Raw genomic sequence first — 25,007 nt, 5'->3', positions numbered from 1 at the left:
CATTCACCAGTCGTAAACAAACAACATTTAGCCACGTGATTCTATATATTTTCTATACAAATTATGTAATCCTTAATGGTTGTCACGTGATATGTATTTTTCATTGTTTTATCAATATTATGACGTGGCTAAATGTGTTTATTTACGATTGGTGAATGAGGTCAAATTCCTGTAGTTCGTGGAACTACCCATACAGGCCTCGCGGAACACTAGGGTACCGCGGAACACAGTTTGGGAAACACTGGAACTACCCATACAGGCCTCGCGGAACACTAGGGTACCGCGGAACACAGTTTGGGAAACACTGGAACTACCCTTACAGGCCTCGCGGAACACTAGGGTACCGCGGAACACAGTTTGGGAAACACTGGAACTACCCATACAGGCCTCGCGGAACACTAGGGTACCGCGGAACACAATTTGTGAAACACTGGGATAAACAATACTGCGACTTGTCCTATAGCCGGGAAGATTGTTTCGTGTTAACCCCCAATTTTTTTTTTTTTACATTGTACCCACCCATTTGTTTCAGCTTGGCCTTGACCCTCAATAATACCTCTTTTCTATCGTCTGCTCTGCCAATGTGTGTGTGTGTGTTTGTGTTAGGGAAAGTGAGTTCGTCTGGAGAGAGAAAAAAAAAAAGGGAATGCGCTTTAGGTTAAAGTGCAGTTTGAATCCATACCACGATCGAGACGTTGTCTAGCTACCTTCCGCTTTCTTTTTGAAACCAGAATTTATTAGATGGCTTACAATGGCTTACATCAGTGATGATCAACCTAATTTGACCTGCGGGCCATTTTTAACTTTTGACACGCATGTCGCGGGCCACATCATCAAAAAAAAAAAGGCACAAAAAAAATGAAATCAAAATTCATCTGAAACTATTGGATCTAGTACTTACGTTTAATAGGATACTTAAAGTCATTTTTAAGCGTCTAAAAATGGCTTTATTTCACTACTTAAAATGTGAGCAACATTGTAGCTACCTTTACCACCAGCTTATTTTCTTGTCTCCTTTTGGTAAATATTCCCATCGATCCGCCAATCTCTAAGCGTAGTTTAACCAATCATTTATACGCGGTTCAAATCAAGAAGGCCTTCATATTTGTTTTATAATGCTGCTGTATGCAGCCAGACTTTCTTTACAAAACAAATATATGTTGGCTTATATGCATGTTTCACAAAAATAGATCCATTCACTTTTCCTGGTATATTCTACATTCAGAGTTCCATCTCATAAACTCGTTAAGTCACACTCCTTAAAGGTCATGGTACCAATCAATCAAAGAAAAAATGAGGGGCCCTTATGAAGGTAGAGATAAATTTTCAACTTTTTTGAAAAGGGGGGGGGGGGGGAGGATTTACTACTTTTGTGCTGACGTTTCTGCGGGCCGTACTTTGGGCGTCACTGGCTTACATCAACTCACCCTGTCTGTCTAGTAAAAAGTTTGAACACTTTATTTCTACCACACCCAGTCTCAGATTAAGCTGAAAGTTCGCACAATTATTTCTTTTACCCGACAACACAAAAAAAAAAACAACAACAATTATTTAATTAACCATTGGTAATCAATTATTTTGTTTGGTATCTTGAATATGGGAAAGAAATCGTATTCGACAGATGTGGTGGTAAAAGTTGAGTTAGTCCCCTTGAGTACTCTTCTGCCCCGAGTGAAATTTTTTTTATTTTACGCATTAAAACTAAAACGATCAGCAGGATACCGCTTCCGGCCCTTCCCCTTTCACAGCTGGTCCAGACAAGTGGTTGGATCATAGCGCAATGAGAAAGCAAAAGGCTAAACAAAAACAATTTGTCAAAAATATTTCTAATCGCACAGATTTATATGTCTAGGTCGACCATGCATATGACTGATCCAAACTAATTGATACAATTAGCCCTACACTTCGTTTTCCTTTTTTTTTTTTAAAGTAATTAAAAAAAATAGTTTTTCTTGTTTTCAAATTCTTGTTATTATTATTATAGCTTTTATATAGCTCTACTTTCATGCTTATAGCATGCTCAGAACGCTTTTGGTCCAATCTCATTTGTGGACCAGTTGGGGGGGGGGGGAGGGGGTATCTAGGAGTTGGTTTTCCGTGCTGCCTTTGGGCGCTCAGTAAACACAACTCAGCCCGAGTCGGGTGTCGAACCTCGATCCCCCTTCTAGGTAGCCAAGCCAAGTTCAAGCGCACTTGGCCTCTCGACCACGCTTGTTACCCAGACTTTAGTTCGATTCAGTATAATCAGCTCCACCTTGGGTTTAAACATAGAAAATACTCAACTGAACGAACATTGAAGGACCTTTGGGTTCGAGGCCTTCATCCTGTAGTATTAAAGAAAACAATTAACACAATTTTATCTCTTAGTCATAGTTTACCCAGGGCCGGCCTTAGGCCACTGCAGTCTATGCGATCGCACTGGGCCCCGCGCTTTCATAGGCCCCGCGCTAATTCTAAGTGTACATCATTAAATTGAACCATTATTTCCAGGATCTCCAGGAAATCTCATGAAAAGGCAAAATATACGATAAAGTCCTGAACTATTTTTGAATTTATTCAAATCTCCTGAAGAATAGACGAAATTGACATTTTGGGGTGCCAATAAATAAAAAGTGGCATTGCGAGCTTTCATTTGATAAAAATTTATTGCAAAGACGAGAGTAGGCTTATTTTCTAATTAAAAAAAAATAATTTTGACATTATGCTTATCCCTACCCAGACTAGGCCCCGCGCGATCCGTTTCGTATAGGGCCCCGCAAATGCTAGGGCCGGTCCTGAGTTTACCTGTCCATGTTGCTCTTGTGTCGAAGGGAGACTATACAATTTTGCATACAACACTCGGTAATTAACCCTTGGTGCAGGGAGTTTGTATGCTTTTTAACTGGGTTTCAGTCTGTTGTTGATGGTTGTACCTAGGTATCTAGGCTTGAGTTCGAATCCCGACTCGAGCAGAGTTGTGTTAACTGAGCGCCTAAAAGACAGCAGAGAAGCATCCCCCCCCCCAACTGGTAAACAAAAGAGATTGGAGCTTAGGATGGCTGCCTGGTCGTGCGGTTTGCGCGCTGGACTGTCGTTCAGATTTATTGATGGTCCAGGGTTCAAACCCTGCCCGCTCCCATCCCCAGTAGTCCTGTGGGAGGTTTGGACTAGGAAGTAATTATCTTAAACTCTTAAGGAACATCCGAAACATGTAAAACATTTTACAAACATTTTAGCGCTCTGAGCATGCTAGAATCATGAAAGCTGTCTTATATAAAAGCGATTTTAAAAAAATCGTGGCCAGTTTCCATCCAAAATGGCTAATTTCTAGCCCGTCATACCATACATGGCAGTGAGGACATTATCCTCTCTAAGTTCTACGTGGATAATTCTATTTCTTCTTTAAAAAATTAAAAAAAAATCGTGGTCAGTTTCCATCCAAAATGGCTAATTTCTAGCCTGTCATATCATACATGGCAGTGAGGACATTATCCTCTCAAGTTCTATGTGAACAATTCTATTTCTTCTTACTTCTGAGCCCTAGTGGTCTGTGTGTTGTAGACCCCAATCCATCCTACAATGATTCGCCTGTATATATATATATATATATATATGTTCAGGTGCTGGTACTCAGTGATTGCTTAAAGTTTAACTACTAATACATTAATAATAAACGTTAAAATACAAGAAAAGTAATATTTTTTTACCCACATTAAAAAAGGTGCCGGTACGCTGTACCGGTGCGTACCGTCACACACACACACACACACTGCTTATAAAGAAATGTGAATACAAACTTGAAATCCTTTTTTTATGAACTCTCAGTTTTCACCAGACGTTCGCCTCCCGTACACCCGGCACATGCCGGGTCAAATAGTCAAATAACATGTTTTACACAGGCCAACACACACACACACTATAATATCTTAGTCAAAGTACATGTAATACACACACACACACACATACTATGATACAGATTTCCCAGTTAGTGATGAATTCATGGCATATTTCATAATTATCTCGTGACAATCCTATAGGGTCATCTTTCCTCAACCCGTGTCCGTAAAACAAAGACTCTGGCGTTTGACCTACATAATTGTTAATCAAATGTGGGCGGCCGGTACACGCACTTCTGCCTAAAACAATTAGGTTACCCGGTAGTGGTTAACACCAGGTATTTAAGAATGTGTGGCTGGTCTAATGTTTAGAGTGGTCAAACTAGTCTCTTAATGTCCAGGTATCAATAATATAGTCATTCTAAATTTATTTATCTGTTGCAGGTTCAATGCTCCACGGATATCTTGGTGATCGCCAGAACAGTGGCTGCTGGCACTACTGATGGAAGAACTTCTAAAAGAACAAGACAGACTCTGAGGTGTTGTACTTTAGACACCTCTCGTAGTCAATCAAAAGATACGATTGGAAACACAATTTCCAAAAAGACAAGTGTAAATATTTTTAAAAAAGGACATCTTCGCTATTTTCGTTTTAATTTCGGATTTTAGTTCATCCGGACAAGTGTCCCTGATCAAACAGTGTGAGGACCATTGTCAATGTGTTGTCGTTGCAAGGAGGTAGACCATCGTGTTTGTGCCCTGTGTATGAACATTCAATTTTAAAGTGTACGTGTGTGTGTGTGTGTGTCATGCCGCTATATCAGCATGTAACAAGACTCCTAGCTGACCCTGCAGTGGCCACTCTCTAGGGGAGATAACACACGCGTGGAGTTTTCATCGCAATTCCAGTATGGTCACTTTGGATAACGGCGGAGACAGGAGTGAGAGAAAGACGAGAGAGGAGGAAGAGGAGGAGGAGGAAGACAGAAGAGGGAGTGCTGAAGATGTCGCCGCCTCTGGGGATGCCCATGAAGTGTAAGTATCTTGTTTTTAGAACACCCTCACTACCCTTGTGTGACTTAGTCATTTGTACTTGACTTAGAGCTCATCCACTCTGTCAATTCATTCAATTCCCACCGTAGGCCTTAAGTGCCTTTTCAATTCATCCTGGTTACTCACTGTTGAAACGTTTGAATCACTCTTTGTTGACAACTTTACATTAACCTAACCTGTGAAATTTCACACATTCATTCGTGCTGCGTGGCAACACATTTTATATAAAAAAAAAAAAACACTAATTTTTGAATTAATTAATTATATGGGGGGAGCGTGATGGCCGAGTGGTTCGAATCTCGTTGAATGTTGGCACTTTAAATTTCCAGGTTTTTAGGACGCCCCTAAAATATGGATCTTTGGTCAGGGCGGCCTTGGAGGCCAGGGGTCGGCAACCTTTTGAGTCGAAAGAGCCAAAAATTACAATTTACACAATTTCAACGTCTTTAAAGAACCACAAGATTTTTTCTTCCAATATATACAGTGCTTTTTTTTTGTAATGTGAAAAAAAATAGGTGCCGTTATTCAGTGATGGATTGCCTTACTTTCAACTACTTATAAATTAATAATAAACCCTAAACGTTCAAATACAAGAAAAGTAATTTCTCCCCCCCCCCCCCCCCCACATTGAAAAAGTTGCCGGTACGCCGTACCGGTGCGTGCCGTCACAAAAAAAGCCCTATATATAAATATATACAGGGCTTTTTTTGTGTGACGGTACGCACAACTCTAAATTTTCATTTGTTAGTTGGCTTCTTACTTTACAGTTAATTATATTCATGCAAGAGAACGCTTTCTCGCACAAATATGCAGATCCGACGATAGTCGGCCTTCCAAATGTCAACTATTCACCTGACTGTAGCAATCTGGAAGACTATTCCAGGCGTCGAATACTCATTTCTTTTAAAGCTGTCCACTTTTGTTGCGTCATATTCATTTCTGGACCTTTAACTCTTCCAACTCTGTCGATTTTCCACTCCACAAAGCTTTACTTTATAAATCAATCAATTGCATGTCCAGAGATCCAGCATCAATTCCAAATGGCTGGATGTGGATTTCGGTACTAATAGCGAAGAGAAGATTTTTTTTTATATATGCGACAATCGTTTTGTGTGTTTTGAATTGCTCAAATCTGTCGACAAATTCATCTTTAATTTTATTTTATAACTGTGCTGAAGTAACTCATGTCAACAGTCGCAATATTGCTTTACAAATTGAAAATGAAGTAATTGACCGCTCTGAATAATTTCTGCAAAAAGAATATTTTTTTTTATCTTCAAAACAAACGAATTCTTCTACCAAAACATAGATTGGGTATCCTTTGCCTTGTAGTTTTAGATTCAGCTCATTTAATTTCTTTGTTATATCCATCAAAAAGTAAAATGCTTGCCACTATTTGTCGTTCTCTAATTCAGGGTGATTAATGTCTTGGGCATTTAGGAATGTATTTAATTCATTCAAGCACAAAGCAAAACGTTTCAACAACTTACATTGGCAAAGCCATCGCACTTTATTGTAAAGAAGGAGATCAGAATACTGAGTCTCCATTTCTTAAAGAATTCTTTCAACTGACGATGGTAGAGTGCTTTTGACAAGTTGCTGTTAACAATCTTGATTACCAAATTCACGACCTCAACTATTTCGGATGTAGATGTTTGGACACAAAGTGTTTCTTGGTGTATAATGCAGTGAAATGTAATAATTTCATGGTTTATTTTGCTCCGAAGAATCGTAGTAGCTCCTTTATTTTTTTCCTGTCATACTGCTGGCTCCATCAGTTGCTATTGAAACTATTTTATTTAAATCGATCTTAATGTCTTCAAGGTATTTTTGCATGACATTTGCTACATCTTCTCCGCTAGTTTGTCACGAAAGCGGTAGCAATCCTAGAAGTTCTTCTTTTGGACCTTGGGAAATAATATTTTCGCATGGAACTAAAGAGCCGCAGCTTAACATCCAACTAGCCGCATGTGGCTCGCGAGCCGCAGGTTGCCGACCCCTGCCCTAGGCGAAGAGATTTTGGTGGCCCAAAATTAAATTTAAAAAAAAAAAAAAAAGAAGAAAAAGAAACAGCGAACAAATAAAATTACCCAATTTTTTAACAAATCTGCCCGTCTATATCTAACTCGATCAATAACTTAAATTCATATATCGCAATTACCGTACAAGAGACCGATAGGTAAGCATAGAGTTCTTATCTTATCTTACATAATACAGACGTTACTTCAAAAAAGAAGATGATTACGTCCTACGCGTCATGCATCTAGTCATGCATATTAACCAATGACTTAAATTCTGCCAAGTCACTGGTTTTCCTGGCTAGCTCAGGCAACCCATTCCATGCTCTAATAGCACTAGGGAAGAAGGAGTATTTGTACAAATTTGTCCTAGCATATGGGACGAGGAATGTGCCTTTATATGTTTTATTATGCTTGAGATCTCATCCAAGTTTCGCATTTTTTTCTAAACAAAAATGTAGTCTTGTGCGAGACCCCCCACCAATTGGAGGCCTAAGGCCGACGCCGCTTTAGTTTATAATATGATTTGAACATAATGTAAGAACTGATTCATAAATATACATTACTTGTCTTAACACTTAAGTCGATGGTAAGGTCAAGGTTAGATCATGTCATGTCAGTCGTCAGCAATACACTGATGCTACCAAAAGACGGTTCTTCCCTTGCATGCACTCGTGATGTTTCCGAAACGATTCTCCTCTCGCTAGGTCTAAGTAAAGTAGCAGTGACGATGTAAAGTAGCAGTGGTGATGTAAAGTAGCAGTGGTGATGTAAAGTAGCAGTGACGATGTAAAGTAGCAGTGACGATGTAAAGTATCAGTGGGCGATGTAAAGTAGCAGTGGTGATGTAAAGTAGCAGTGGTGATGTAAAGTAGCAGTGACGATGTAAAGTAGCAGTGGCGATGTAAAGTAGCAGTGGCGATGTAAAGTAGCAGTGGTGATGTAAAGTATCAGTGGGCGATGTAAAGTAGCAGTGGTGATGTAAAGTAGCAGTGACGATGTAAAGTAGCAGTGACGATGTAAAGTAGCAGTGGCGATGTAAAGAAGCAGTGGCGATGTAAAGTAGCAGTGACGATGTAAAGTAGCAGTGGTGATGTAAAGTAGCAGTGACGATGTAAAGTAGCAGTGGTGATGTAAAGTAGCAGTGACGATGTAAAGTAGCAGTGGTGATGTAAAGTAGCAGTGGCGATGTAAAGTAGCAGTGGTGATGTAAAGTATCAGTGGGCGATGTAAAGTAGCAGTGGTGATGTAAAGTAGCAGTGGTGATGTAAAGTAGCAGTGACGATGTAAAGTAGCAGTGACGATGTAAAGTAGCAGTGGCGATGTAAAGAAGCAGTGGCGATGTAAAGTAGCAGTGACGATGTAAAGTAGCAGTGGTGATGTAAAGTAGCAGTGACGATGTAAAGTAGCAGTGGTGATGTAAAGTAGCAGTGGCGATGTAAAGTAGCAGTGGTGATGTAAAGTAGCAGTGACGATGTAAAGTAGCAGTGACGATGTAAAGAAGCAGTGGCGATGTAAAGTAGCAGTGGCGATGTAAAGAAGCAGTGGCGATGTAAAGTAGCAGTGACGACGTAAAGTAGCAGTAACCATGTAAAGTAGCAGTAACAAAACACTGCACCATAACTAACAAATAAAAAATACACAATCTAATTATATACTCAGAAAGTCAAAGATAAAAGCACATTTCTTATTCTATATGTCAGGACAAAGTCTCACAAGTGCCACTTCCTCTCTAGGGCTATTAGTACAAGGAACAGGTGAGCTGGATCATTCTGAAAACCCAAAAGACATGGCAGAATTGAACTCTCTAATTAACAAGCACGACTAGATTGACATATGGACACGCTGTAGGACGCTGTAAAAGTAGGCTAGCAGACACTGACAAACATTTTCTTATCTGTTTCAATGCTGACTTTTATTCATGGAAGATCGTCCTAAAATGAATGTAATTATCCCCCCCCCCCTATCTGTTAATTAGCACATTCTTTCGACATGTCAGCGATGTGGGTTACTGGGTTACAATAGCGAGACGGGCCTGGCAAAACAATAACATTTACTATCACAGACGTAATGATCCTTTTTTTTTTTTTTTAAAGAAACGTCTGGGATTTGTGAGATAGATGTCCAGGTAACGCTTGTTACATTTCCACCATGATATCCAATACAGACGTTTTACTTATGTTATCATCTTATCTAATACAGACGTTTACTTATCTTATCTAATACAGACGTTTACTTATCTTGTCATCTTATCTAATACAGACGTTTACTTATCTTGTCATCTTATCTAATACAGACGTTTACTTATCTTGTCATCTTATCTAATACAGACGTTTACTTACCTTGTCATCTTATCTAATACAGACGTTTACTTATCTTGTCATCTTATCTAATACAGACGTTTACTTATCTTGTCATCTTATCTAATACAGACGTTTACTTATCTTGTCATCTTATCTAATACAGACGTTTACTTATCTTATCATCTTATCTAATACAGACGTTTACTTATCTTATCTGATACAGACGTTTACTTATCTTATCATCTTATCTAATACAGACGTTTACTTATCTTATCATCTTATCTAATACAGACGTTTACTTATCTGATACAGACGTTTACTTATCTTATCATCTTATCTAATACAGACGTTTACTTATCTTATCATCTTATCTAATACAGACGTTTACTTATCTTATCTGATACAGACGCTTACTTATCTTATCATCTTATCTGATACAGACGTTTACTTATCTTATCTGATACAGACGTTTACTTATCTTATCATCTTATCTAATACAGACGTTTACTTATCTTATCATCTTATCTAATACAGACGTTTACTTATCTGATACAGACGTTTACTTATCTTATCATCTTATCTAATACAGACGTTTACTTATCTTATCATCTTATCTAATACAGACGTTTACTTATCTTATCTGATACAGACGCTTACTTATCTTATCATCTTATCTAATACAGACGTTTACTTATCTTATCTGATACAGACGTTTACTCATCTTATCTAATACAGACGTTTACTCATTTTATCATCTTATCTAATACAGACGTTACTTCAAAAAAGAAGATGATTACGTCCTACGCGTCATGCATCAAGTCATGCATCTCAACTAATGATTTAAATTCTGCTAAGTCACTGGTTTTCCTGGCTAGTTCAGGCAACCCATACCATTCTCTAAATAGCACTAGAGAAGAAGGAGTATTACTATCCTATGTTGGTCCTTGCCTGGATTTCACATGTCATACTTACCGGTACCAGAATGTCATTTTGTTTTTCTGCATTGATAATCAGCGGTTATTCAATTTAGCATGTGCGGTTTGTAGAAGAGTTTGTTTTTTTTACGCTATTAGCACCATTAACAATCTGAACATACCCTTCTTAACACGCACACACACATTTCTCAACACACACACACACATACACACACTTCTTAAGACACATACACACTTCTCAACACACACTCTTTTTTAACACACACTCATATCTCAATATTAATACACATCTCAACATACATATCTGAACACACACATATCTCAACATACATATCTGAACACAGATACATCTCAACATACATATCTGAACACACACATCTCAACATACATATCTGAACACAGATAGATACATCTCAAGATACATATCTGAACACACACATATCTCAACATACATATCTGAACACAGATACATCTCAACATACATATCTGAACACACACATCTCAACATACATATCTGAACACAGATACATCTCAACATACATATCTGAACACACACATCTCAACATACATATCTGAACACAGATACATCTCAACGTACATATCTGAACACACACACATCTCAACGTACATATCTGAACACATACACATCTCAACATACATATCTGAACACACACACATCTCAACATATATATCTGAACACAGATACATCTCAACGTACACAAACATCTCAGCACATACACATCTTAATATACACACACTTCAACATAAACACTCATCTCAACAAACATATCTTAACACACACACACCCATATATCTTGACTTGCACACAAAACATATTTCTCGCTTTGACAGATTCTAAATGGTAAGAAATGAAACAAAAATAGCATTGAAATTCGAGCAGGACACAACGAAAGGTCACGAAATTAAGGTCATGATACTAAGGTCATTTCATTTCTCATAGTTCCAAGGTCTTCATTTGTTATTGGACAGAAAAAATAAAACCTAACTCTGAGATCAAAAGTCTACTACGACATTTAGATCAAAAGTCTACTACGACATTTAGATCAAAAGTCTACTAAAGTAACCAGCACACCCATCAAATGTAATTATTTCTTTATTCGAGAGAGATATTTAAAGCTGATTCATTTTCCTAAGCTGGCGATATATATATATATTGCTAACCTAACGCTATACCTGTAAGCCACTATATGTTTGATATCGTGTAAGTAAGCCGTCTCCCGACAATGTTTTAGTATTCTAGTAGACTAGATCTAGTAGTCTAGATTCATTTTCTCCACTATTTGTTGTCCCTCAGGAACGTATATCAATGATGATCTATTTTAAGACCAATGTTTCCCAAGATTTTTCCTTAACGGAACACTTTGCACATTCTAAGTATTTACTGGAACACTTTGCTTATTTTTTTTAAAGAGATTTCAATGCACGGGTGGTCAAATAGTTAATTATTCCAGTTATTCGCGGAATACCTATTTCTGGTCAGGCGAAAGACCTATTCTGGTCTCGCGCAACACCTAATCTGGTTCCGCGGAATACAGTTTTGGAAACACTGTTTTAGACACTAGTTACGCATTCAAATACAAACTAAGGTCAGTGCGCTCGAAAAGAAAAGTAGATCTAGTAGCTAATAATAATAAAAATACTTGAAGGAGGATAACTCTTTCTGCATATTTTCAGACGTCGTAGACTATACTATAAATGTGTGAAATTATGACCTCTCCAAAGTTTTTAGACTTGTAATAAAAATATTTATTGACACTCTCGGGATCAAATACAAGCTCGTGGAGGTCTAAATATAGAACTTTCGCTTTCTCATTTCCGCCCTTAGATAGAATATCGTCTGCTATTATTTTACTGTTTAAAAAAAGACCAAAGTAAATAAAAGGAAACACAGATCTGTCCTATCTAGTGCTGATTATAAGAACCATTGAATAATGTTAATGAGAACGGTATAGAAGAAAATTTTAAGAAAAGAAAATGTGTTGAAAAATAATTGTAAGCACAAAGGAGTATTGTCGATAATGGTGTCATAATAAAAGTTCGTCGTTGCCGGAAGTGGTAATGGATGTAAGCACTCCACTACCTATAAAATGCTTCCTAATGGCATGCGTCTCAAATAGCCTCTGACAACTAGTCCGAACTCCTGGCCTTCGCGTGTGGCTCAGATATTGACGCCGTGGAACTGTTTTTTACTAACACGAGAAGGAGCGAAGACGAGAAACTGGCGCCCACCGGTACGCTTCGGGCAGGAGGGGCTCGTTAGCCTAGTTACCACCTAGGAGAAATAAAGCTATAAAATTCAAACCTCTGCTGCCTTGCAGCTATGCCCAATTTTATGGGAAATGCTTTGGGAATCAAGCCTGAGGAAAAATTAGGAGCCTGCGATAGACAGTTTGAAGCACACAGTGCTGGCCTAGCCTGCGACGCCGCCCACCCCAAACTGTATCGGCACTTGCCGCTCCTCTGGATACATCAGCTGTGTTGAGAGGGGGAAACTGTTCTGTGAGCGACATCGTTCCGAAATGCACAGGCATTCATCTTATTTCAATTAGATGATCCATAGTTCCTTCGAAACTAAAGGACGCCATTTATGAAAGCATGAATTTAATTAAACTACGAAACTAAAATGTTTTTTTTTTTTTTTTTTTAAATAATTGAACTTAATTTTGATAACTACACTTGGATACCTACCATTGTGTAAACTACATGACATGGGCTGCAGGAAAGTTTCCCGCTTCTGTCCAGTGGCAGACGACACTCGTGTTATTACACTTGTTGTCTTCTAGTTCACGAGTACGCCAAAATCTGACCCAGTTCTACGCAGCCCCCTGGTCCATGTTCGTCTTTTTGCACTGCGGATATTCTAGACAGCTTGCACAGAGTCTTGTATAGGCTTTGAATTCTGTTTTATCGACCGAAGGTTATTACCTGGCCAGTTGCGTCTATTTATAGATAGTTCCTCATAAATATGTGAAAGGGAACACCTTTTAGAATTCAAGACATCTACTACTTCAGACTTTAATCTCAGGCCAGCCGACATATCTCATTCCTGTAAGGCGGGCTTTTAAACTCGTCTGCCTTTGTGAGTGTGGTACACATTTTGAACAATTTCCATTCCGGATCAAGTTGAAACTTTGCTCAAGTTTCATATAAATCAATAAAAACATTTAAACAAAATAGTTAATTAAATAGTGGTAATAATTAATGTATTTGATATTAAAAAAAGGAAATAATTCATGCAGTATTGAGAGATGCTGTAAATGTGGATTTATTCCCTATAGATAAGCTTTGTGTTTTGTTTTGTTTTTTAAGGTATCTTCTATTTATTTTGTTTGTGTTTCCCATTTTTTTTTTATATTACTTTGTATTGGCGTAGCCATTTAAAATGTAGGACAGTTGAACAATAGTCTCGTGACGTGACCAACGATTTACTGAAGCATCAAAACAACAAAGACCAAGACGACTATAGGCATATAGTTCTTCCGTCCTAAACAAAAGTCAGTTCAGCAGGCTAGAGAACTTAGGATAACAATAAACATTTTGTTGTATTAACCCATTCTAGAATTAGGTAAACGTATCTATTCATATATCTCCAGCAATACATGCCCCATTCAAGAACTGGGTGACCTAATATTATCTTCAACCTGCCCCAATCGCCCCCAGTCAGAGCTTGCTGACCTTAATACGCTTACAGTATCTGCAAATATCCCTCCCCCCTCCCCCATACACACACCGGTCTAGAACTTTGTTAAACTAATATCGTCAAAAATCTTCCGCAGTGAATCTATTTATTTTAGAACTGATTACAAACACGTACACAGTGGTCCTCATATTTATGGAACAAGCCCTCCACCTCTCCACACACTCGTTCTTGTACGGATACGGCTGGCTGGTGATGCGGTATGTGCCTCCAACTGGCACCACTATGGCCCCAAGTTTCAACCTAAATCGCTTCCCCCTCCCCCCTTTTTTTTTCCCTTCTGGACCAGGTTTGGAATGTGACATAAGAAGTGTATAACCCTCATTTGTGGAGGAACTTCAAATGTTTCTTAAACTAACGCTGTCATGTAAAGAGATGATGTAATGTAACATTATACTGTAGTGTAAAATAACGCACCAGTGTAAAATTGCTCTCTGTAATTTTAAATTGCTCTCTGATGTAAAACAACGCTACAATATGAAATAGCGAAACAGTGCTCTGATGTAAAATAAAGGGAGGCGCTGTGGCCGAGCGGTAAAGCGCTTGGCTTCTGAACCAGGGGTCCCGGGTTCGAATACTGGTGAAGACTGGGATTTTAATTTCGGGGTCTTTGGGCGCCTCTGTGTCCACCCAGCTCTAAAGGGTACGGTACCCGAAAAAGTAAAGGTGGTTGATCGTTTTGCTGGCCACATGACACCCTCGTCAACAGTGGGCCACAAAAGCAAACAAAAAAAAAAGATGACCTTTACAACATTTGCTCTATAGATTGCAAGGTCTGACAGTGAAACTACTTAATGTAAAATAACGCTGTAATGTTTTTGTCTTTAGCAATAAATATCAGCTCCCACTCCCACACTTTCTACTATTTTCTAAAACTGTTTTTGTAGAATAAAAAACAAATCATAAATGTGTTTTTATGTTTTGTTCCCCAGCTTCCTGCACACGCCCCCAGACGAGGACGGGCTGAGCACCCAGGTTCGGGGCGCCAGGGGCGTGCGTCGCTACAGAAATGCGCTGAAGACGTTCTTTCCTGTCCGGCGAACAAAACCGTAAGTACATTTTTTTTTAAAGCCCCTCCCCCCTCCCCCAATTCTTGTATTTTTTCAATCACACACCATTGTGATATTATGTATGCATTCTGTTTTGAGGCTCGGATACGTAGCGAACTCTTCAACCCAAGTGCATACTTGAACCAAACCGGATCCTGATATCTAGGTCAAAGTAATGTATTGTCTCGATTTCGTGCTCTCGCGAGATGGCGCTCGTTGATTTGTTTATACCACGTGACCACTTGAGGTCTGCTCACGTAGAATCGTACACAGTGTAAGCATTGTGGAGAAAGTCCACGGTTCTATTTGAAAACATCTTGAATCCATCGCAATTAGGTCATGTAGTGACCTCTGCACTTCCAGTACCTATATAACACTTGACTGTCTGGTCTATTCAAAACATGCATGATTTTACGAAACAATGTATATCTTGTCTGACTACCATGAAGTTAGAAGACTGAATCAGCTTCTTATCTCAAGTGGTAAAGTCTATTCCATCAGTTGTTCCAAGAGAATGGGGTGTGCGTGGGGTGGCCGAGCGATACAGCGCTTGTCTAACGAACCGAAGGTTTCGAGTTGAAATCCATTTCTGACAAGTACAAGTTTGATCAGAAGATTGAGTAGACAAGTCATTGTCTTCTTACCGCGAGGGGCTAAGTCTGTCTATTCAAATATTTAAAGAGAATGGAAGGTGGTGGCCGAGTCATAAAGCATTTGCTTTCTAAAATGAAGGATCTCAAGTTCAAATCCGCGCCTGACGAGTTTGAAGCCGATCAGAAGAAGGATTAATAAATCAGTGACGCTTTACTCCCAGTGGCTCAGTCTAATTCATTCGATCATTCAAAGATCATGGCGTGTATTGACTGAGTGGTAAAACACTTGACTTTGAAAAAAAGAAGTCTTGAGTTCAAATCTCAGTAAAAGACCGGGATTTATAACTTCGGTATTTTCAGGGCGCCTCTGAATCCAGGGCCGGTCTCAGGCCACTGCAACTTATGCGGTCGCTTCCATAGGCCCCGCGCTAATTCTAGGTGTACTTATTAAATTGCTGAATACATACGAAAAAGTCATGGAAAGCTCCTGAACTTATTAAAATCTCCTGAAAACTCATAAAAATCTGCTGAAAAATAGTCAAAATTGTCACTTGTGGGTGTCATTCATTACGGAAAACACCTATCCTACGCGCGATAAAAGAAAAAAAGGCATTGTCAGCTTTCATGTAATAAAATGTAATAATCGGGCAGAATTTCACCTTAATCACAAGTTACAATTGTTTATTTACTTTTATAGTCACTGGCATATAAATATGCCATAGGTTGCAAGGTTCGTAAATTAAAGTTAATTAGATCGCAATTTTCTTCTTAGTAAAGAATATTTAAAAATTCTAAGTCGAACTTTTTTTTCTAATACAAAATCTTAATTTTCACTTATTACCCTTATTCCCACCTAGACTAGGCCCCGCGTTATCAGTTTCGCATAGGGCCCCGCAATTGTTAGGACCGGCCCTGTCTGAATCTACCCAACTCCTACGAGTAACTTGTCAAGACTTAGTTTGCATTAATTACTTAAGTATTATTAATGTGCCTAGGTATTAAAACCGTAATTTGAATTACAATAACTTAAACTTGTAATATTTTAGGCCCAAGTTCAGCCCGACAGCCACACCATACACACCAAGTTGTACATAAACTAATAAAAGAGGTGTATGATGATTTAAATAAAATTATGAATTTAATCTCATGATATTTGTACAATGTAAATGATATATGATCAATGATAATAATAAAGAAATATAATTGCATATAGTATGGTGTGAAAATTCAATACTTATAGTAAGATTCATGACGCGTAGGACGTAATCATCTTCTTTTTTGAAGTAACCCCTGTATTATATAAGATAAGATTCCCATAAATACTGAATTAGTATTAAAAAAACAACAGGATAATCACCTTAACTTATAAGGTTCAGTAATATTGTCCACAACAATATTTCAAGACAACAACTGGCAATATAATTAGAACTATCTTCCAGTCAAGATACTGTCCTCCGACGATCAAGTTCATATTAGCATCAAACTTCACAAAGTACCACCAGGTCTGGATATAGCAAGCCGCAATCTGGAATCTGGAACCTCAAACTCGTAACTCAAACTTGAAACATCCGACAGACAACCTGAGATGAAAAACCTCAGTCCCGAAGCCTAAAACTGACACTGAAACCTGACACTGAGCCCCTATAAAAAGATAAAGAACAGATTCTTCTAGTCTAATTACAAAATACGAATACAATCGAATACATACTAAAAATAACTATACAATGTGAAATAAAACTCACCCTAGACAAGGGTTAAGATAATCCTTTACGAATATCTACCAAGGCCAACGCTATCCTATACCAAAAAGGACAAGGAGAAATTCAAGAGCTGAACAGAATAGAGCCTGCTTCAGTCTAGCAACATGGCGTGAAAGGCACCAGACGATCTATGACGAAAGTCTACGTCATAAAAAATTATGACGAAGCAACAAGGGGAGATCACCTTCTGCACACACAAAAAAAAATAGCGCGAACTACGTCATCAGCATAGATGAAAACGGTGGTATTAGAGAGCATTTTTACTATACAACTAATTCAACAGTTGCGACATACCTGACATACGCCTTGGAAGTAATGGCGGTTGGTCGTTGTGCTAGCCGTATCACCCCTTAGTTCAACTCCTGCCTCCATATATCGCAAAGCTACCCATAGAAATTTCCAATGCAAATGCTACCCGCATGAGATTTCCAGGTTAGGCTTCGAAGTTATCATTTACAAAATTGTCACTTTCACTTGAGACACTGAAGTGTCCTTTTCAATTAACAGATCTAGATTTCTTGTAATGTTGAGTACCTGCATTATAGCCAAGCTGTCCTAAGGTAGACCTTAGACCTAGATCTAGATCAGTGTTTCCCAAACTGTCTTCCGCGGAACCCTAGTGTTCCCCGAGGCCTGGATAGGTGTTCCACAAACTACTGGGATAATTAACTAGTAGGCCACCACCTGAATTAATCGCCCTAAAAAAGAATAAAGTGTTCCATTAAAAACTCAGAATGTGCGAAGTGTTACGTTAAAGGAAAAATCTGGGACCCACTGCTCTAGATGACTCGGTCAACGCACACACCTTTCTAAATGCGAGTGACATTTGGGATTTAACTTTGGAAAACGTGCGGTGACGTTGATCTGTAGGACGTAGACCCCTTGACCTTGATAGTGTCACTGTGACCTCCTGTTAAGGTCAAGCCGAACCCCCCCCACCTCTCTCTATTCATGACAGGAACACTTCTAAGAGTTGATTTTGTGTCCGGTGTCGTGTTTTGATGACTGGTGCCTGGGGTGGACTCCAGTTTTATTTTTCTTCACTCTTTAAAGCTGCAGGTTGTAAATGGTTGTAAACCCAAGGGGAACAACTCAAAAGACACGAAGAAAGCCATGACACCGATTTAATGATTAATAAAACTACATGAACCAATGCGACAATACGCCTTCGTTGTTGACAGCTTTCCCTCTCAGCCGCCATATTTAAGTCAAGTCTTTCTCTACAGTCATGTCCTTATCTCGTGCGGAATCGTGAGCTGGCGCGCGCCATAAGCACGTGCAGGACAGAGTTACAACGCTATAACTAGAAGTAGCTTGGGCCCTTTGTTACTGATACTAGACTCTGGTAAAAGTGAAGTGCCCCTTTCAGACCTTGCGGTCTATAAGCCAGATGATGGAAAGGTCATCTGTTTTTATTTCCGACAGTTAACAAAGGTTTCTTGTGGCTAGCACAACGACCAACCGCATTTACTTCCCCCAAACTAATGTCAGGTAGGCTACTCATTAAAGTTGGTTGGACTCAGGAGCGACCTAAAAAAATCCCGAAATTCAAATCAGTCTTCACCGAGATTCTAACTCGAGACCCCTCACTCTTTACCATTCAGCCGTCTCGCTGATCATATACCAAATCTAGTATGATACAGACGTTACTTCAAAAAAGATGATTACATCATACGCGTCATGTATTTAGTCATAGGATCAACTATAGATATAATAATCTTAATGAAAGATCAAATATATAAGTAAAGTTTATCTTATTGGTGCACATTTTTAGCGGCCCCCGAAAGGGGAAAAGACGCTATTAGTTTTGTGTGAAATGTCTGTCCGTCTGACCGTCTGTCCGTCCGTCCCGTTTAGATCTCGTAAACTAGAAAAGATATTGAAAATCCGACATCACAATATTTTAGACCATTCAAAGTTCTAATGCAACGGCTACTTTTTTTTTTCCTGAAAGCGAAAAATCTAATTTTTTAAATCAGTTATGCAAGCAGTTTTTTAAAGAGAAAAAGCTAATTAGTATGCATTATAAGTTAGACCTAACTTAAAACGAATAGTAATCTTATAAACTTTATTTTCTTGAACTTAAATTTGTTTGCACATTTTTTTTTTTTTTTTTTTTTTTTTTTTAGGATTCGAATAAGAGATTGAGCCTTTTCAAAACAATTAAATTATTTATAAGACTTCAGTTAGGCCTGGAGAGGCGCGTTAGTTGAGTGGTAAAGCACGTGTCTTCAGAACCGAGGGTCCCGGGTTCGAATCCTGGTGAAGACTGGGTTATTTAACTTCGGAATCCTTGGGCGCCTCTGAGTCTACCCAGCTCTAATGGGTACCTGACATTAGTTGGGGAAAAGTAAAGGCGGTTGGTCGTTGTGCTGGCTACATGACACCCTCGTTAACCGTAGGCCACAAAAACAGATGAACTTTACATCATCTGCCCTATAGACCACAAGGTCTGAAAGGGGAACTAGATAGGCCAGGTTCACATCTAACTTTGCATTCACTTGCAAATATCCTTTGATCTGCTGCACCGTTGGGGGCACTACACAAGATCTGTCAAACTACTTTCTCCATTCTTATCTCTCATTTGTCTTTGATATCATTTCATTCGGATGTTCTTTCTGAAAATATTGAAGCCTGCCTGGGTGGACCACTTCGGGGGGCCGATTTTAAGTTTGTGTTTCCACACAAACTGTCTTTGTAAACCTTGTTTTAAAATTGCTTTTGTATTGCGCGACGTTCATGTTTCTGCTATTTTTTCAATCTCTTCTGTGGACCAGCAAACACAGCTCAGTTCGAGACTGGAGTCAAACTCGGGTCTCCTTGATAAGAAGCCAAGTGACTGTCAGTGTCTCCATTCATTCCACAGAAGTACAACTTTGGTTAATTTTAAAGTTTTTTTTTTTTTAAATCGTCGCCATTGATACAATTAGCTCATTTAAAACAGACCCTCCCCGATAAAAAACGCCAACTGCCTATTTGTTCCCAAAGTCCCCAGGTCATTCTGCCTCGTTCTAGACCAGGTCACCTTGTCACGTGACAATAAAATAAAAGGGAAAAATATACGTTTTTTTTCCCTTCCCAATAATAAAATAATAAAATAAATCTAATTTAATTTAAATAAAATATACTATAAACATAACTAGTTGAATTAGATTAGAAATAGAAATAACAATTGAAAATAAAACATTCCAAAATAACTAAGGCCATGATGGTGGATGAGAGGTCAGTTGGGGTCAACATAGTAGTGGACTGTCGTTGGTCTGCTACGCACACACAAACGGGTGTGTACACTGCGGGTTGTGACCCCCAACTGCACCACAAGACACGGCTGGCTGTATTACAGAGCTGTATGCTTTAGTTCTCAACCAACTTCTATGTACGCAATTTACAGAGTATTACAGTATGACTACTCAACCAAGAGGTTCGTAACATGCTATCCGACACGTCTGCCATTCTGACATGTCACATTGAAGTCGGTTTTAAAAACTACGATGAGTAATGTCCCCTTAAAACAAAAAGTTGAACTCAAAATTATAACCCGGCATACACATTACGATTCAATCATCCAAGTGTTAATTCGTTCGATTACTTTCAAAACAAAAGAGTATCCCTCGTCCAAGTTAGATTACTTTAGCAGATATTTCAAAGTCTATGTGTTTATGTGTCCAACATTTTTTGTCTGTCTGTCTGTCTTGTCTCGATTACTTTATCGGTTGAGTAACAAATAGCCATTAAACATTGGCGTCCATCTCTTCTTTCTTATGCCCGTACAGACCTCAAGGCACGCTACCTCTGGGGACAGTCGGACTGCTCAACTATGTGACCTTCGGTTGGATGACGTCATACCTGTGGCGGATCTACAAGCAGGGCGTGGGCGTGGTCCAGGGTCTTCAGATCAGCGCAGAGGAAAAGTCCGACACCAATGCTATAAGGTGAGTCTAGCGGTTCATGGGTGGACAACTCTGAATTTTTTTTTCCTTTAATTCATACTTCTCAGCACCCGGCGGTTGTCTTCTCCTCCTCGCCCCCCCCCCCTTTTTCTATTCTTTATTATATGTAATTGTACATCTTCAGATCAGCGCAGAGGAAAAGTCCGACACCAATGCTATAAGGTGAGTCAAGCGGTTCATGGGTGGACAACTCTTGTTTTTTTTTTTTTCTTTTAATTCAGACTTCTCAGCACCCGGCGGTTGTCTTCTCCTCCTCCCCCCCTTTTCTCTTCTTTATTATATGTAATTGTACATCTTTGACAGAACGGCTAAATTCTACGATTGCAATAGATGAATTAATGAGTACTAGTCGACCGGCGGCGTAGCATACGCCGCTATTTTGCAGGGCCGGCTTTAGGCGCCTGCAAGCTATGCCACCGCAGTGGGCCCCGCACTTTCCTAGGACCTGCACTTAGGTTAATAGACAATCCGTAGCAGTCTTTTTCTCTTAGCTATTACACTGATGAATTTTTTAAAGTTGTTTCACTTAACTATTTATTTAAATCTGTTTCACAAAGTTTAGTCATCACGTTATTTCACTTTCACTAAGATATTTCACTTCTTTCAATACGATACGATATTACAGTTAAGTCAGTTTGACATTTCACTAAGATATTTCATTTATTTCACTGCAATATTTCATTTATTTACTAAAAGAAAAACAAGATGCTATCTCGTAATCTCGAGTTCAGCTTTTACACTGGATTATTCTTGAGCTGGAAATATTTTGTGTACCAAAGCGAGTCTAATTAGATGACTTATTTTTTGCAAGATGTTGTAGACAAAATAGGATAGATTACAGCGGTTCTCAACCTTTTATGCTCGGCGACCCCCTTTTTACAATCCCCCACTCTGACGCGACCCCCCCCCCGCATACACACACAGCAATAGAAGAGTAGACAAACACAATCCAATTTTTTCAATGGTATTTGGCGACCCCTGGCAAATCGTCAATCGACCCCCAAGGGGGTCGCGACCCACAGGCTGAGAACCCCTGGGATAGAACATGCTATTTAAATCATGCTATTTAAAACTGGACACTCACTTGCTCGCATTTTTATCGGCCATGTTATGTAACAGCGCTGTTGGTTTTGTGCTGTCTCGCTTAGAGACTGAGAGCGTTATTGAACGTCGGAAAGCATCACCGCCTGTGTATTGTATATTTGGTTTTCTAAAGAAACCCTTTATTTTAAATTAAATTTGCGAGCTGTTTTTACATATAAGAATGAAATTCATTTATAGCGTAATTGCCAGTGTAGGAGACATATTTTGGATATAAGGGGAAATAATCCAGCTGTCTTGCTTGTGACGATACCTGTTTTGTTGGACATGTGTCGGATACGTTGCTTAAGAGTCGGTGAAGATTTACTACATCCGTGTCTAGACCTCCCGCATTACGACGAGGGATGGCATCGGCCATAGTTCGAACCCAAGACCACCGAGGCGACAGTCCAGGGCGCTTACATGACCAGGCAACAATATGATAAAAAAAAATTAAGTGCCCCTTTCAGACCTTAAAATCCGTAGGGCAGATGATGTACAAGTCATCCGTTTTTTTTTGTTTGTTTTTTTATGGCCGACGGTTAACGAGTGTGTCATGTGACCAGCACAACGACCTACTGCCTTTACTTTCTCCAACTAATGTCAGGTACGACAGTCTGGTGGACTCTGGGGCGTCCTAAAATTCAGAAGTTCCAAATGACAGTTTTCACTGAGATTTGAACTCAAGTCCCTCGGTTTGGGAACCAGGGGCTTTACCACTCATCCACCAGGCCCCGTAAACCATGGATCTGTCCATGTAATTTATGTATTTGTTTTGTATTTAAAAGAATAATAATAAAAAACAACTCTGTGTTCTTAAATGCAACATCTACAAACTGAGACCTGTATATAGAACTACAAGTTTCATAGCACAAAAAGTTTGTTTAGGAAGGTCTACAGACACGGGGTTTGTTTCTGGTCCCAGTTCCTTCCTTCTTGTTTCTCATTGCACGCTCTTAAACTTTGTTTCTACGGACATTTCTTTGATAGTCTTTCTTCTTTAGAATGTCTGACATTTTTCTGGAGTGTTTCTCAAACATTAGTGCCAGTATCCAAAAAAAACTCTGTCATTGTAAAAACTGACGCCTTCCCAGTTTTGTCGTAGTCTTGTGATAAGGTTACGAAAAATAACGTTTGCGTTGGCTGGCGTGTTATTCTAGAACAGGAGTTCTCAACCTGTGGGTCGCGACCCCCCTTGGGGGTCGATTGACGATTTGCCAGGGGTCCCCTAAGACCATCGAAACTATGGATTGTTATTGTCTATTCCTCTATTGCTGTATCTGTGTGTGGGAGGGGGTCGCGTCAGAGTGGGGGATTGTAAAAAGGGGTCGATGAGCTTAAAAGGTTGAGAACCGCTATTCTATAAAGTCACTTTGCAAAATCTAATAAAAAGGCTTGTCTTCGAGCCCAAAAGTCAGAACTTGTTTGATTAGATCTCACTAGAGAAGGCTAGAGAAGAGAAGTAGCTTATCCAATGGATCTCCAACTATTATACAGCGACATTTGGCTGTGTCTGTGAAACTTGACCTCCCCAGGTGAGACCAGTTCTTCGGTTCACCCTGGGGCACTGGGCCATCCTCCCAGAACTAGGTCACCGCCAGCAAGCCATTGTGTTTGCCGTATTTTATGGCGTACTTGAAAATGGAACCGTCTGGGAATTCCCGATAAGTCGAGAGCCAGATTTGGTCAACACATGTCACGTGGACATGCAGCTCTGGAATTGGTATTGGGTTAGATCGATTGTGTAAAAATAGTTCTTATTTTTCTTTGCAACACAACACCCTGAGCTGTGTGTAGGTGTGTGTGTGTGGTTGAACACTAAGATGTGGGGGGTATCAATCGGTAAAACACGGGATTACACAAAAAAATCGGACACTAGGTTATTATATCCCATTGTGTCTACATTTTAATTTCTTTAGGCCAGTGATTGTCAAAGGTTTTTCAATGCGAGTCAAAATGAAAATAATTTCAATAAATTAATAAAAATAAATCAAAGGAACTAAAGTAATAAAAGTATGACATTTTTAGAATATATTGTAAAAGAAGACAATTAAGCCTACAGCTTATCCAACGTAATCTATGTCTTCTCTCTCACCTTCCCACAATTCTTCATTTTGCTCATTAGTATTTTTTTAAAACCCTGTTTTGATTAAGCTTCAATAACTTTTTCTTTGTTATCTGAAATTTTTTTATTTGGTACAGAATTAAAGGGTAATGTACGCTTTTATATATATGTATTTTTATAACACAAATTTAAGCGTATACGATCAAATATCAGTTTAATTTAATAAGGTCAACTCCACGATGGTATCGTCAATTAGGAGAGAAAGAGTTAATGAGGTCAAATCCACGATGGTATCGTCAGTTAGGAGAGAAAGAGTTAATGAGGTCAACTCCACGATGGTATCGTCAGTTAGAAGAGAAAGAGTTAATGAGGTCAAATCCACGATGGTATCGTCAGTTAGAAGAGAAAGAGTTAATGAGGTCAAATCCACGATGGTATCGTCAGTTAGGAGAGAACGAGTTAATGAGGTCAACTCCACGATGGTATCGTCAATTAGAAGAGAAAGAGTTAATGAAGTCAAATCCACGATGGTATCGTCAATTAGGAGAGAGAGTTAATGAAGTCAAATCCACGATGGTATCGTCAGTTTGGAGAGAGAGTTAATGAAGTCAAATCCACGATGGTATCGTCAGTTAGGAGAGAGAGTTAATGAAGTCAAATCCACGATG

General features: G+C 39.1%; 1 protein-coding gene across 3 annotated transcripts in view; it reads left to right on the top strand.

Annotated features, from left to right (window-relative positions):
* LOC106071229 (ATP-binding cassette sub-family C member 5-like) overlaps positions 1-25,007 on the top strand; it is a 129,500-nt gene that overhangs the window by 62,501 nt on the left and 41,992 nt on the right. For 2 of the 3 annotated variants that reach the window (XM_056039134.1, XM_056039135.1), the window contains exons 2-4: positions 4,260-4,850; positions 14,775-14,891; positions 21,018-21,176. In XM_056039134.1, coding sequence (XP_055895109.1) covers positions 4,726-4,850; positions 14,775-14,891; positions 21,018-21,176 — 401 coding nt within the window. In that variant the 5' untranslated portion in view covers positions 4,260-4,725. Of the gene's footprint in view, positions 1-4,135; positions 4,154-4,259; positions 4,851-14,774; positions 14,892-21,017; positions 21,177-25,007 lie in introns of those variants that run through there. The other variant, XM_056039136.1, reaches the window with a different exon arrangement.

Source organism: Biomphalaria glabrata, chromosome 8, assembly GCF_947242115.1.
Source record: "Biomphalaria glabrata chromosome 8, xgBioGlab47.1, whole genome shotgun sequence".
In the NCBI taxonomy this organism is placed as follows: domain Eukaryota; kingdom Metazoa; phylum Mollusca; class Gastropoda; family Planorbidae; genus Biomphalaria; species Biomphalaria glabrata.
The sequence above is the reverse complement of the archived record's forward strand: the minus strand, read 5'-3'. Positions and strand labels throughout refer to the sequence as shown.